The sequence below is a fragment of the Grammomys surdaster genome, unplaced genomic scaffold, assembly GCF_004785775.1.
Source record: "Grammomys surdaster isolate TR1022 unplaced genomic scaffold, NIH_TR_1.0 173, whole genome shotgun sequence".
NCBI lineage: Eukaryota > Metazoa > Chordata > Mammalia > Rodentia > Muridae > Grammomys > Grammomys surdaster.
The window spans coordinates 2,020,354-2,036,953 of NW_021604621.1; the positions used below are offsets into that span (position 1 = coordinate 2,020,354).

Here is a 16,600-nt window from a genome sequence, read left to right on the forward strand (position 1 = left end):
TCTCTCTCTCTCTCTCTCTCTCTCTCTCTCTCTCTCTCTCTCTCTCTCTCTCTCTCGTTCTGCACACACCAGCCTAGCTGGACTTTTGAGCTTCTAGGAATTCTCCTGTCTCTACTGCCCATCTTGCTGTAGAAGCACTGGGAAGTCAGATACACACTACTGCACTGATAGGTAGTGAGGATTTGACCTCAGTTCCTCACATCTGTATGGAAGAGCCTTACCCTCTAAGCAGCCTCCCCTGTGTCCTGTGTCTGCATCATATTTTAGAGAGCCACTTAATATTTTTAGCTCTGAATATGGAGAAACTGGCAGGTGCTGTTTTGGTTAAAAGGCTTTCCAACTGATTAATGTGTTCAGCAATAATTTGATTTTTAAAGAAAACTTCCATTATAGTGAGAAGAAAATGTTTCCACTTCATAGAAAATCTGGCAAAATGTCTTGGCTTTTGCTCAGAATTTGTAAGCAAGTGAGAATCAATTTGAAGTATTGGAGAAGTCAAGGGAATGATTCTGGCTCTGCCTCTGTTACTGATGGGCTCTGAATATTTTCACATTTAAAGTGATAGGAGCTCATTAGTTAATTTATAAAATCTATTACAACTCTTCTAACACTTTTATTGTAAGCATTTATTACAAAGATATATGATGTGTTTATGGCTTGTGATAGAATATCAATGGAAAGTTGTAAAAAATATTCAAAAGTTTTAACTTTGAGTTCAATGATAAGTGATTTAACAGTTGTCCTTTCAATGGAGATTTTGTGTTGTATTGTCAGGTTCATGACAACTTGTTTCTTTTAAATCCAATCTTTAAAAATGTCTTGGCCTAGGTAGGTGAGTCAATCAGCAGTTAAGAGCAGTGGATGATCTTCCACAGGAACTAGGTTCACTCCCCAGCATCCATATGGCAGCTCACAACTATGGTATACAAATCCTTATTCTGGTCTCCATAGGCACCAGGCACACACATGGTATGGATAGAGATAAATACACACACACACACACACACACACACACACACACACACGCGCACTAAAATATAAAACTAAATTAAAATAACGTCTTTTAATAGTGTCTTAAACTCACAAGAAGAGCCATTGCATGTTGGAATGACATAGGTATTGGATACCTATGGCCCAAAAGTATAACTTGTACTGAAAATCATCAGTTCTCTTCTTTATCACTTTAGAATTCCACAATCAGTCAAATAATGTGCAAATATATTTTTATCAACACCTATATTACTTTTTCCAGTTTTCTTCCAATGTTATACCATTTTCAAGTAAATCAGTAAGTTGTGTTTTCATATTTTGAGTATGTGATTGTTATTGATATGCTGTTTATTGTAATTAAAGGACTTTGGTTATAGTTCTCAGTTACTACAGTTACCCATGTAACTCATTTATTAAGCCATTTTTCTTTCAACAAGTGCTATAGTGTATTTGTTTTCCTGACATTTTTTTTTCTAGCCTAGAAGACTACACTGAAGCATCTCTGTAAGCAGGCTCTTTGCTATTTTCTGACATATAAAAAAATCTAATTTGTGTAAATATATCGATGTATACTCAGCAACTTTATTAAACTATTTTCCGAAGAAATTCTTTTGAATTTTCTATCCCTCCAGTCATTTAATCTGCGTGACGTTTGTGTTTCTTTTCCAAAATTTTCTTTCCTTTCAGAAATTGCTAGTGTTTATATTAAATCCAACTTCACCATGTATTATGTAGCATTTTTACTTATATACTTGTTGGTAAAAAACAATCTGTAACTTACATTCAGTCCTCTGTAAATTTGGTAACAATTTTATCTGTTCTCTAGTATTGTTTGGTTAAATTTGAATCCTTTCCTCAAGCTCAATAGAATTATGCTGAATTATGTTGTATATGATCTTTAGACTACAGTGTATGGTTGCTTTTAATAAATTTCTGGGATTCAGGGTCTAAACCACCAGCCTGGGAGCACTTAGGGAGGGATCCAGAGCTTCAGTTGAATATGTAAGAGTGGAGGGCCCTGCTGGGCATAGGTGGAAGAAGAGAACCTTGACTGCATGAAGGCTGGATGCCCCAGGGGGTGGGAATTTTGAGGGTGGGGAGGTGGGAGTGGGGGGGTAGATAGAGGTTACATCCACAGAGAAGGAGGAGGAGGGGTGAGGGGATTGGGGGTTCCTGGGTGGGTGGGGGATGGGGTAAGGGGACAACATAGGAAATGTAAATAAAACATCCAATAAAAAAAAGAATCTAAAAAAAAACAACAACATAATTTAGTGTATTTTAAACAGAATCTTCCTTGTGAACCAAAACTTTTATCATTGAAGTGACCTTGTTTTATCTTTTGTAATGTGTTTTGCCTTAAAATCCATTTTGTCTAAAATTAATGTAGTGATACCAGCTTTCTTTGGTTATTATTGTGCCTAGCTTCTTCTTTTATTTCAACCTTTCTATGTAATCTTAGGCTTTTGATGTCTCTGATAAACATCATATCATGTATTCTGAAATTTGCTTCCTTTTTTGAAGTTCTAAGGATATTTGTTTCCAACATTTTCCTCAATGTTCTTACCTAAGATTTTACTAGCATTTTCAAACATAATAAGAATATGTAATGAAAACAATTATATCTTCATCTAGACTTAGTATTTTGTTGTGTTTGCTTTATTCTTCTGTCTCTTGGGGTCCAGTGTTTCTTTGTGTGTGCAACGATTATTTAAAAGTAATTTACAGATGACAGCAAAACACCATATACCTAAAAACCTCACCACAAATTATGTCCGACATTAGCCTAATAAAATATCACCTGAATAAAATTAGTAATTTTAAAGGCACATATCTTTTGTAGTTGTTCATAGCCTGCTTTTGTTCATTCTCTTGAAATTTGAAATGTCAAGATGATGTTTGAAGAAAATATTCCATGAGCCTCTTCTGTACATCTTCAGAGGAGAGGAGCTGTTCTCCCAGTAATCATTATTTTCAAAGATGTTTTAGAAAAAAAAATGGCTTGAGAACTGGTGAGAGCTCTAGTAATTTCCAAGAAAAGACAGATGAGTTTACCTATCACTGTATTAAAAACACTTGATCTCAAGAAAAACAGAGTTGCTACTCATTATGAGATGTGGAAGTTCCAACTTCTCTTCAGCAACAGTAAGTCATGCAACCAGTATGAAGGTTCATGGCATATGCTTAGCATCACCCTGTGGAAATGGGAGATTATGGAAGCCTGGGATATAGGACTGCATTCTTAGGTCCTATTCAGAAGTCTCATATTTTTAGGAACATCCCATAACCCTGGGGTAAGCTCACTGACTTTTCAAGTAAAGAAATGTCTTAATATTTTCTTAGTTGTTGACAAGATGACCTTCCTATATTTTATTTCTTTACTTGAATTTTAATCAGCATCTTTGATATATAATTTACACAGTATTCAGTTTTTCTATTCAAAGCATATGTTCAGTAGTTTCATAGAATATATACAGAATTTTACAACTATCCCCCAGGTGATTTTTGAACCTTTTTATCAATATGGTGAGAAAAACACATCTCTTAGCTTTTTCTTTCCACTGACATCAGCCACAGACAACTACCAGTCTGCTTGTTTGTGTAATTCAATATATTCTCAACATTTAATATAAGTAAACTCATATCAGTATAAAATTTTGTATTTGTGTTTTTTACTTAACACAGTATTTCCAACGTTCATGGATGTGGTAGCACGAAACAATACTTTTCTCCTCTTTATTGTGAAATGATATTTCATTGACTATATATACACTTCATTTTATTTATTCAGTTCATCTTGATGTATATCTGGCTTGTTTTCTCTGTTTTGGAATATTATTTGTAATGATGTTTTGTAATTTGTAATGTCATATATAAGGGATTTTAGAGACATATTTCTAATTTTCTTAAATATATGCCTAAAAATGGAATAGTTTGCTTAATGTGTTTAATTGATTTATTAAGTGTTAGACTGTTCTAATGAGGTTATATTGTTCTGCAACCCTACCAGGAATACATGAGTATTCTATCTAGGCTTCATTCTCAGTAATGTTATTATTGTCTGTCTTTTTAAACTAGAGCTAGCTAGTATGTATGAATTTGTATTTCATAATGTTTTTGGTTTTCATTTCCCTAATGGCTAATAATATGAGTATTTTTAAACATGTTTTCTGCATATGACTCTTTAAAGTAAATAACTATTCACATTCCTTGCCTATTTTAAAATTGAAGTGTATATCTTCGTAATAAGGTATGAGGGATAGATAGATAGATAGATAGATAGATAGATAGATAGATATAGATAAGTAGATATGCATATATATATAGCATATATAAGTACAGTGTGTTTATGAATCCCATTTCTTATAAAGGATATATGTGTGTGTATTTACCCCATTAATTATTTTCATTTTTATTCTGATAGTTTTTAAAATTTTTAAAAATTAATTTAGTGTATATTCTCACTGTAGTCTCCCCTCAACTCTTTGCCCTCTTCCACTCCTCTTCCTTTTCTCTTCAGAAGGGGAAGTCTCCTATTGATATCAGCCAGCCTTGACATATCAAGTTGCAGTTTCTATTCAAGCTAGACAAGGCAGTCCAGGATTATAGAAAGGGTTCCAAATGTGAGCACAGAGTCAGAGATAGCTCCTTTTAGGAGTCCCAAATGAAGACCAAGCTACCCATATGCGCAGAAGGCCTAAGAGAGTCCTATGTGTGCCCTTTGGTTGGCATTTTGGTCTCTGAGAGCCCCTATGGTCTCATGTTAGTTGATTCTGTGGGTTTTGTTTTGGTATCCTTGACCTCTTTGGGTCCTACAATCCTTCATCCCTCTCTTCTGCAAGATTTCCCAAGCTCTGCCTAATGATTATGGGTCTCTTCATCAGTTACCATAAAGCTGCTGGGTGAAGCCTCTCAGATGACAGACAGTTGAGCGAGGCTGCTGATACTAGTATGAGAGGTGGACTCTCTCATAGCATGGATCTCAAGTTGGGCCCTCAATTACTGCTTCAACTTTAATCTTGCACATCTTGTAGGGAGGAAAAATTATAGGTAGAAGGTTTTATGGCTGGGTTGGTGTCCCAATCCCTCCACTGGAAATCTTGCGTGGTGACAGGAAATGAGCAATTCAGGCTTCATATGTCCCATTGATAGAATTCTTAGCTAGGGTTTCTCCCAGTATGCTCTCCCTCTGTCCTCTCCTCACCTGCTTCTTCCTTTTCCTATCCCCACCGCATCCAATCCTCTGTCCACCTAAGATGTCTATTCTATTTCCTCTTCTCAGTGAGATTCAAGTGTTCCCCCTCAAGTCCTCCTTGTTTCTTAGGTTCTTTGGGTCAGTGGATTGTAGCAGTTTTCAACTAATATCTACGTATGAATATATGCCATGTTTGTCTTTCTGGGTCTGGGTTAATTAACTCAGAATAATCTGAGTTTTTAATTCTGGCAATTTTTAGTCTTAGAAAAAGGAGATTTGCATTATTTTATTTGTATGTGTGTGTCTGTGTGTGTCTGTATGTGTGTGAGTGAATGGCATATGCACATGTGTGTTTATGTGGACCAGAAGAGATTGTAGATTTCCCTGCAGGTGAAGTTATAGCTGGCCATGAGCCTCTGACATGGGTACTGGCAATTAAACTCTACCCCTCTGCAAAAGCAGCAAGTATACTTAACTGCTTAACCATCTCTCAGGCTTTTTTCATGAATTTTCTAAGAGGGACTGACTAAACAAATATCAGGAATATGCACTCCAATGTTTTAATTTTTCATAATTTTAACTTTTTAATATGGTGCCCATTTTAAGAAAAAGTATCTAAAAATTCATATGGAGCCATGAAATACCTAGGATAGCCAACACAACCCTGAGCAAAATGAACAATGCTGGTAAAAAAGAAATCAGATATAGACCAAATAGAAAGAAATTGAAGAACTAAATATAAGTACTTCATATTCAGCCACTTTATATTGGACAGGGATGCCAAAAATATAACCTGGAGAAAAGAAAGTATCTTCAACAAATTGGGATGTGGAAACTAGATGTTCAAGAACATAAAGGAGAGTAGGGAGGAAGTATATGGGGCAGTTTGGAAGGATAAAGGGGAAGGGTGAAACGCAGTAATTAAATTACAATCAGAAGCATTACAAATAAAGTTGTATTCTTCAAAACACATGGATGTCCAGATGCAGAATGAAATTAGATCCTTATTTATCTTCATACTCAAAAACTAACTACAAGTGGATCAAAAGGCCTCAGTGTGAAACCTGAAACACTGAAACTGATGGAAGAAAACAGAAGCTCCCCTATATGACATAAGTATAGGAAAATTTTTCTGAATAAGATTCCATTTATCCACAATGTTTTCAGCTTGTATTCTACACTTTATCTATGTAACCATCTGTCTATCTGTCTATCTGTCTATCTATCTATCTAATTATTTTATTTATTTACATTTCAAATGTTATTCTCCTTCCTGGTTTCCCCTCTGCAAACCCCCTATCCCCTCCCTCGTGTATCTATGAGTGTGCTCCACCACTCACCCACCCTCTCCCACCTCACTGCCCTAGCATTCCCCTCCATTGGGGCATCAAGCCTTCACAGGACTAAGGGGTTTCCCCTATTGATGCCAGATAAGGGTATCCTCTGCTACATATGCGGCTGGAGCCATGGGTCACTCCATGTATACTCTTTGGTTGGTGGTTTAGTCCCTGGGAGCTCCGGGGTGGGGTCCAGGTTAGTTGATATTGTTGTTCTTCCTATGGGGTTTCAATCCCCTTCTGCTCCTTCAGCCCTTCCCCTAACTCCTCCCTTGGGGTGCCCACACTTAGTCCAATGTTTGGCTGTATACATCCACATCTGTATTGGTCAGGCTCTGGCACAGCCTCTCAGGTGATGCCAACAAATGACAAATGGAACTTCTGGCTGGCTAAAGAAACAATCAACCAGGTGAAGAGGAAGCCTACAGAATGAGATTGTTTGTCAGCTGTGCATCGGACAGAGATTTAATATTCCAAATATAAAAAAAAAGCAAAGGATGAAAATGAGCAAGCAAGCAAGCAAACAAACAAACCCAAATGACCCTTTTAAAATAACAGACAAGAAAAGAGAAAGGTCTCAAAAGAAGAAAAGATGGCAAATAAACAGCTTAAAAATGTTCATTGTACCTAGCCACTGGGTAAATGTTTGTCAAATAAAGTTCGAGATTTTTGTTTTACCCCAGTAAGAATGGCAAAGATCAACAAAACAAATGCTGTTGGTGGTATTGGGAACTGGTTCAGCCACTCGAAATCAGTGTGGAGAATTCTCAAAAAGCTAAAAATAAATTTACCATATGACTCAGGAATACCACTTCTTGGCACATGGTCAAATGACTCAACATCTTAGTCCACAGATACTAGCTCAGCCATGTTTATTTCTGCTCTATTCAAAATATCTAGAAAATAAAAACCACCTCAATTGCCCTTCATCCAATGAATGGTTAATGAAAATAGTGGTATATTTGCACTATGGAATACTATTCAGTTTTTAAATACAAAATGAAACCACAAACTTGTCAGATACATAGGTAGAATTAGGAAAGATTGTATTGAATGAGATAACAGAAAGCTAGAAAGACAAATGTCACACGTTGTATCTCATTTGAGGTTCTTAGCTCCAAAGATTAAGATGTGAGTAGATAATCTGGGTTTCTCTTTTTCCAATGTCTAAGAACTGTGGCTTGAGTGAAGGATAGCTCACACACGCTCTAATAGTTGAACATTAGGCTCCCAGTTGGTGGCACTGCTTTGGAGGAGGTTGAAGGTGTACATGGAATGAATATAAATGTACTTTGTTCACACTTGTGTCTTACTCTCAAGATACTTCATTATGTACAAATAAATATTTCAATCTGCAAAAGGTGACAATGCCCAAAGCACTGCAAGTAATAATCTAATAAGTTTTATTTTCATATTTTCAGTTCTAAAATGATTTTCTATACTTATCCTAACACCCACTTAGTGATTGATTATTTTTGAGCAGTAAATTTTTGAGCAGTTCCATACTGTTTTAGTTATGATAGTTTTATGATATATTTTAATGTGCTATAATATACATTTTGATTAATTTTTCTTTATTTTCTCTCAGTTAAAAATAAAAAAAGATGACTATATATCCATAATTATCATACATTAACAATCTTCTATGATTTTGTAAAAATAAACTCTCCCCCACAGTACTGAAGCAATCAAACTAGAATTTGTGGGGGCTGAAACAAGAGAGGGACAAGTTCTGGGTTAGTCTGAGACATAACTCTGCCCCAGAAAGAAGCCAATAAACAATACTTTTCGATTATAGTTTACATGTGGGCTTAGGAAATCTTTTGAATTACGATATGTAATATTCATTTTATCTCACTATTGGCCTCCGCTAAATTTGTCTTTAATTGTATTGCGTGGTGTAATAGTTACTTTTTTCCTTTAGAAAGTTTTTCTGCCTATCCTTTCAAGTGTTATTAATAATTCTAAGCCTCAAGGGAATTGTCTTTATTAACTCTAATAACCATTGATACCAGACATTTTCTTTTACTTGGTGAATCCTATAGAACAGCAGTTAAAGAGTAGTCTACTGAGGGAAATCATATTATTCATATCTGTCATAAACAAGAAAAAACATTAGAGTATATAGACAATATATCCATGTTCTCATAATGAATCAGATGCTACAGAAAGATCACGATATATTTTCTTAAATGTTATTTGTTTTTTCATTACTGCTATAGCATTATTCCATTTAACTTAAATTCCATTTTCATTTGTTAATGACTAGATTCTTACTAGATTGCAAGCTCCTTAAAAGCAGCAAGCACCCACGTCTACACAGTTTTTGTACCACTCATAGATACACTACTGTGCTTTGTGCTTACTAGATACTTTGTCAATGAGTAGATACTGCCTAAAAATCAAAAGCTGTTCCATCTAATGAGATATATACTAATGAGATATGGTCCTTAAGGTTGCCCATTAATAACTGCATGGAAAGTGCCATCTGGTGGTTGGTGTGTGTGTTACAATGACTTTGGCTTTTTTTGATATTGTCCCCACCCCCTAAGAATAACAAAGTCCTATTTAAAAACATAACTTATTTGGCATAAACAGATTATAGCTTAAATTTTTAAATTAAATTCAAACAAAATTTTTATAATTCTTAAATTTAAAAAATTATTTAATTTTATTTTATGTTCATTGTTTTGACTCCCAGGAACTGGAGTTGCAGACAATTGTGAATTGCCATGTGGGGTCTGGAAATTGAAACTAGGTCCTCTGGAAGGGCAGCCAGTGTTCTTAACCTGTGAGGCATCTCTCTAGCCCTATATTATTAAACGTTTTAAGGAGTTTTCTCTCTAAAGCATACTTCATGTTTGTTGATAATTAACTTTAATATGATGAATGATTAATTTTGAGAAACATCAAATATAAGGAATGCTACAAGTATATAAAATGTTTTATTTGTTTATACACTTTATTTTAATATTTAGGAGTTATTATTGAGAAGTGCAAATATATATGTAATGGTAGTTCATATTGTTTTATATTTATCAATAAGATTCTATTAGTTGTCTTTGTATTCTTTTGGGAGTATAATCTCTATTCAGAGGAAAATTTATTACAAATGTCTGAAAATGCAAAAGATGTTATTTTTAATTTATAAAAAAATTTCCACTGCATATATTCCTACTTAAAACGTAAATACACTTCCAATGTCAAATATTATTATATCAGTATCCATTGTAGAAAAGCATTACCCTTTGTTCTTCTATTAATTAGGTAATTGAGTGTTGACAATATGTACAATCTAATTCATGTGTTATAATTGTTGACTATTCTTATCTCAAGAATTAGTAAATGTATGGCTTCTAAATTTGTAAATTCATAGGTTAGAATCAATAATATATCTTTGCATAAGCCAGAATTACATATTTTATGTTACCATCTGTTCCTAAACTTAGTGTTTTATATGAGTTTATTTATATTTATATCTTGTGCCTAACAAGTCTTCTTGCCTTCAATAATAACCCTTCTCATTTGATGAATGTGTCTCACTAAACCTATAATGTAGTTAAAGTGTAATACTGAAAATAATACAATCTCTGCCCCTGTGTATACTAGCAATGAATGCATAACCATCTAGTTTGCTTCCTATTACTGTGCTAAAGTCCATGATCAAAGGTAACTTGGAGAGGAGGGGGGTTGTTTTGCTTTCATGCTCCAACCACTGTCACTTAGTCCATTACTGAGGGAAGTCAGGGCAGCAAGTCAAAGCAGGAAGGAACCTGGAGACAGGCACTGAAATAGAGCTCATGGAGGAGTGATGCTTATTAGGTTTTTCTTCTGGCTTGTTCAGCTTGCTTTCTTATACAACTCATGACCTGCCCAGATATGACATTTCTCACAGTGGGCTGGGCCCTCCCAAATACATCACTTTTGAGGAAACTGCTCCATAAGGGGTCATTTTCTCAATTGAGTCTCCCTTTCCAAATGACTCTAGCGGGTGTCAAGTTGATAAAAAAGTATATATATTCAACATAATAACAGACTTTAAGTTTAAGTGTCAGAGTGTTCTTTTACTGGAACACACTCTTTTATAACCAGGAAAACGGATTCCAACAGGATGGTGGCATCTAGTTTGAGCTGAAGTTAAATGATAAAGATTCAGGGAGATTCTCCAGTAGTAACTAGAGGAAGGAAAACATGGAAGATGAGGTAGGAGGCTACCGTGCTTGTTAAACCACAGGTGCTGAAGATGAAACCTTGATTAACAGCATTTTCTGTTTTCCTTGTACGATGCTTTCAGTAGTCAGTTTGACAAAATATGTTCGACTTTCTTGTACATAAATACTGTGTTGTTTGCATATATTATTGTAATTCCTGTTGGGTTTTTTTCCTATGCATTTCAGCTGTACAGTAGTGTATGGTTTGGGATGTTAGAATGTCACTTACTATCTTCCCATTCGCTAGGTGTTTTTATAGTAGAGAATGATACTTTTCTGGCTCCAGAACATTACTCCCTAGTGTGGTTGAATTCAGAGCCTCTAGCCTTTGTGTGAAGCTTGGAATGGTTAAGAATTGAGCTATTAGTGATGAAAGAGCAGGCACAAAGGGAAAAAGGAGATAAAATACAGCATTAGATGCTTTATGATCCACTTGTGAATGCGGAGAAGTAAGCTGACATCAAGTGGTAGCTATTTTTGGCTAGTTTCCAAGGTCATGCGCTGCTACAGACTGAGAGGTGGTTCATTGCAAATGATCTTAGAAGAAAAAGAAAAAAAAAAAGGTGTTCTTACAACCTGGACCAGTGACAAACCATATCAACCAGAATGTCTTATGAATTTTATTTTCATTTTAGCATCTTTAAAAAGATATTTCTCAGCTGAACATGGTGGCACACACCGTTAGTTCCAGCACTCCAGAGGCAGAGGCAGGGGGGGGGGGGCCGGGGGCGGGGCGGGGGCATCTCTGTGAGTGCAAGTCCAGCCTGGCCTACATACTGAGTTCCTGGATGGCCAGGGCTAGGTAGAGGAGAGCCTCTTTTTTTAAGAAAACAGAAACAAAAGCAAAAACATATTTCTCAACATGTAAAGGAGCTATCGACCAAATCCAGCAACTTGATTTTTATCCCTGAAACTCACGGAGTAATTGGAAAAGTCAGACTGCTTCATATTGTTTTCTAAACACCACACATATTGTAGAACATGTGTGCAACACACTCACACACACATACACACACTTAAATACGTGTAAAAAATGAAGAGATATTTATTAGTTTAAAATTATAAAACGTTTATTTGCTCATTATGAGTTGAAAAAGAAATGCATACAAAAAATCTTGACTAAAAAAGGCCATTGTCATTTATACAACTCCTTTCATATTTTTTCTTGTATTGATTTTCCAAGTTTGAATTGCTGTCTTAAGTTGATTTCTAAGTGAGAGACTTTCTGTTAAGTTTGTATTTAATGATTTTCCCTTTTTCCTCCTACAGGCCTGCCATGGATGTTCTCCTGGATCAAAATGTGCCTGCGGTGGTATAAAAGGAGAAAAGGTAAATTCTGAGTAAAACAATCAAATACTATTTGTAAATTAATTATACAAACTAGGCTTCTATCAGTACCCAAATAAATAAAATAGATTCTACTGCACTGCCTAATTTAGAGTTGGAACTTATAAAGATTAGACTGTGAAAGAATCAGCAAACATCTCAATAAAACATATGATAAATATTTTAGGCTTAGTACACATAAGTTCTGTTACATTTTATTTTCTGCTGGGAATTGGATCCACGGCTTAGCACAATGTAAGCAAGCAGCTTACAACTGTGCCACATTACTAGTTCCTTAAAAAACAAACAAACAAAAAGATTTAGCAACAACAAAGCCACAGAAGCTACTGAAAAGTGACCAAACATTCTTGGGATGCATCTTGGAAAAAGACAAGGAAATGGGCAGGGAACAGGAAGCAGAGTTTGGTGAGACTAAACAAAATTAAATATGGATAAAAGTCCTTTCTAAACATCTATTGCTTTACAAAGAAATCATTCTGTTCTGTTTTGTTTTGGATAGGGTCTCTTTTTTAGCCCTAGGTGGCTTGGAGCTCACTATGTAGACTAGCCTAGCCTTGAATTCACACAGAACAACCTGCCTCTGCCTCCTGAGTGCTGAGATTAAAGATGTGAGCCATCATACCCAGTCTAACAGTGATTTTATAATAATAATAATAATAATAATAATAATAATAATAATAATAAACTCTAGCTCTCAGTCTAGACAAAATACACCTCAGATGACATCTAACTTGTTGGCATTTGTCTTCCAGTGCCTTATTTGTCTGTGTGTCAGTAACTGACATCAAATTAGAAATTTAAAACAAGATAATGAATTACAGACAAGAGAATTATACTATGAGACAGGGATCTTACATTACTCTCTCCTCTTTGTAACTCAATAAATATTTTTAATGAGTAAACAACTATTACTAATTATATATGAAGTTAGGGATCAAATCTTTAGTGAATATTCCAGTTTCTTAGACATAGAAGTATTCATTCGTGTAGTAAAAGATGCTTAAAAGTCCTAGTGTCAATAATAATTTCATTTATTTATTTTATAGAATCTTATTTACAAGTTCCATTCTGTCATGTAACACATTACCCCCAGCAGAACGTATTATCCTAACAGTTATTAAATGCTGGTCTAAATAACATTTTTAGGGGAGTAGCTTTGCAACAAGAATGCTTTCTATAGTGCCAAAGTATTAAAAGGGATTCATTTCAGATCACAGAGGAAGGAAGAAAGTGAAAGGGATTGTCTTTTAAGGAAAGGAAGTGTACTTGGAGAATTTACATTTATGTAGTTATTATTGCTTATAGTTCTCAGCAAGGTGAATACATTCTTGCAAAGAGTCACAATGACCTAGGGAAAATGGTTCCAGACTCCAGAGTGGCTGGAAAAATAAAAGACACGATGGAATAGAAGACAGCACAGAGCGCAGAACAAAAAATAAAGTTGAAAATCCCATTCAAATTTTTGGTTAAGTTTTGATTTTATATTTATAGAGGGAAATTTACAGAGTCTAATAAAAACAAGTAGTAGATGCTTAAAATAACGGAGTATAGATTAACTGTTGTCTGTTGAAGGGATAAAACTCCATTTAGCCAATCAGCCACGAACTACTTCATACAAAATGAAATGCTCTTTAGAGAAAAAATAAGAGAACCTAGTATCTCTTTCTATCACCTATAATATACAGCATGCAATTAAAGCTTACCAAGTAAACATGGCCAATAATTAAAAAGACGAATCACGGAAAATCATTAAAACAATATAGATGCTACATTTTGGAATTTGAAGCAGATAAAGTTCATATATTTATTAATTTAAAGGAAAGACCTGTTCACAATCAGTGAACATGTAGTAACCACAGATCACTGGCAAATACATGAAAAAGAAAATCGAAATTTGAAAACGAAAAAGCAGTTTATCCAAGGAGTGTGATAATAAAACTTTTGGCTTGGAGCTGGTTATAAATGCAGATTTCCAGGCTCCACAGCTAGGTTACCTATCTCATTCTGGTAATGGTGGAAAATAATTGGTCTTGACAGGCTCTCCAAGTGGCTCTGTTACAAGCTGGAGTTTCAGATCTATATATCTTCATTTTGACAGTAGCTAAACTTCTTCTAATTATAATGTGGCAACTATCTCATTGTGGTACAGAATTATAAAGGCAAAATAAGTATTATACAAAAGAAGGTATCATTGTTTTAATTTCTTCACTAAACATAGCCTTTAACTTGCACAGTTTGTAATATTCTAACTGAAAATAATTTATCACTAGTTAACAATATAACACTTTGTCTTAATTTTTTCCTATGTCCACAGCCAATTGTGTTTCTCAACAATTTTACATTGTCCTCGAAGCTGTAGTGACATATGCCTGGCATACTAGCACTCAGGCAGCATGAAGTTCAAGGCCATACTAGGTACACAGAAAGTTGGAGGCCAGTCAACTTACATGAGACACTCTCTCAACACAGGAACAAACAACTATTTTATGCTCATTTTCAGGAAACATTTTTATTGTTTATTTTATTATAAAATGGCCCTTTTTTAAGGGGTGCTGTTATAAAGCGTTTTTAAACTCCAGATCTTGGGATTATATCTTCGGTAATCAGTCGATTAATCTTTAAACTGGTGAGATAGGATGTGCCTGGCGGTAGAATACTTGGCTTTTATATTATATCTGAGTCTGTAGATTTGATATCTATCAGCACACAATAAATAAACTAGACTTATTATGAAATAGTTTTCCTTTGTATAATTTATCAAAATCTGAAATACTACCTTTTTTCTGGATTTAATAAAAAGCACTCACTAGAAATTAAGGATGCTCATTTATAAATTGATGTTTACTGAATATTTGTTCTATTGGACACTAAGAATACATACAATGTTGAAGAAGCCACGATTGTTTCCATGTAGAGATGAAGGAGAAGGTGGTGTCCAGATTAACATAAATTTCTGACTGAGATGAGCTGTGTTCTGTGTGTATATCAAGTTTACACTTAGGAAAATTATAAAACTTCTCTGTCATGACTTTTCACACATGAAATGAAAATAATAACTTTTTGGTCTTAAAATGGGGAGTAATAAGTAAGATAAAACAAAACACTGAAGGAGTTTAAACAGTCTCTGGCAAACAGAAAACATTCAAAACAGGTGAGGTACTTTCACAGTCTTTGAGTTTTAAGTGCCTGAGGAAATGCTTAAGAGAGTTGCTAATAAGAACTTACCATTACTATTTTCAATTTTTCAGGGAAAGAGAAAAGGCAATAAAAGAATCTAAGTAATACTTACATTTAAAAGATAGCGAAAGGGGAATAGTACTATTTTAAATATTTTTTAAAATTCAAACATGAGCAAACAGACTAAGTTCGTTTTAAAGTTTGCTTTTCAGGGACAGGCAACCACTTCACATTCAGTTTATAAATGTGTGAAAATTACAGCACAAATCGATAATGATTTAAAAAGATTATATGAATACCCATGAAGCAAATGTAAGCACACCACTAGTGTTAGCTTTTCTTACTATTCATTTTAAGAAATTAGGTAAAAGACATAATTATAGCCCATTCTTGCACAGGAAAGTTGTATTTTTTTAACTTTAGCAAATGTTCTACCTTTGAAAGTCTCAAAATTGTTCTTCTAATTTTTTTGCTACTGTATAGCATCTGCTTTTCTGTCTCTAATGGGAGAGAATTGCAGGACATAACATTAAAAGTTATAACATTTTATTGATATGAACATAATTAAGCTTTTAGCATCCTCTATTTTCTTCTATAAGTTTTACTTGTGCATACATATACATGCATACATGTATGTAGCAAAAATAATTAAAGAAAAAAGGCTATCAATTTGAGTGGGAGGTTATGGGGGCATTGGAAGGTGGGCACCTGGGAGGGGCAGGAGGGTGGAAAGGGAAGGGGAAAGATGATGTATTTTTACTGCAATCAAAAATACATAACAATTTTAAACATTTATTTTTATATTTATTTATTTAGTGTATATCTCTGTATGTGTGCCTGTGTGTGTGTGCAAACATGTGCTTGTGTGTGTGTGTGTGTGTGTGTGTGTGTGTGTATGTATGTATGTGTGTATGAGTACATGTCACAGTGTCTGAGTGCAGAAGTCAACTCTCTTCTTCCACTCTGTGGTTCCTGAGAATTGGACTCAGTCGGGCCTTGCCTGCCTAGCTACTTCACTGGCCTGCATTCTCTATTTTCAGTCTTTGTTTTATTCCCATTTGTTTCTGTAGCCCAGATAGTACTTTTACTTTGAAACTACACATAGAATACTCTGGACATTGACAGAGATATGCTCTGAATGCGAGCTGAAAACCCAACATGTAGCTATTTTGTACTTTGTGAAACGTAGTGGAACTAGATTGTGTTTTCTTTTTACTTTTCTTTCTGAGTGGAACTTGCAGTCAGAGCTTTAATCCTAGTTCTGCTAGTAACAAACCATTTAATAATTTGTGATAATCTACCTCTTAAAATTGTGAAATTCTTAAATTTCCCTGCTTGCCTTCTTT

At 34.8% G+C, this 16,600-nt stretch overlaps 1 protein-coding gene across 2 annotated transcripts in view; it reads left to right on the forward strand.

The window, feature by feature from the left end:
- Window positions 1-16,600, forward strand: part of Col4a5 (collagen type IV alpha 5 chain) — a 187,781-nt gene that overhangs the window by 44,885 nt on the left and 126,296 nt on the right. For both annotated transcript variants that reach the window (XM_028767456.1, XM_028767457.1), the window contains exon 2: window positions 12,000-12,059. In XM_028767456.1, coding sequence (XP_028623289.1) covers window positions 12,000-12,059 — 60 coding nt within the window. The remainder of the gene's footprint in view (window positions 1-11,999; window positions 12,060-16,600) is intronic.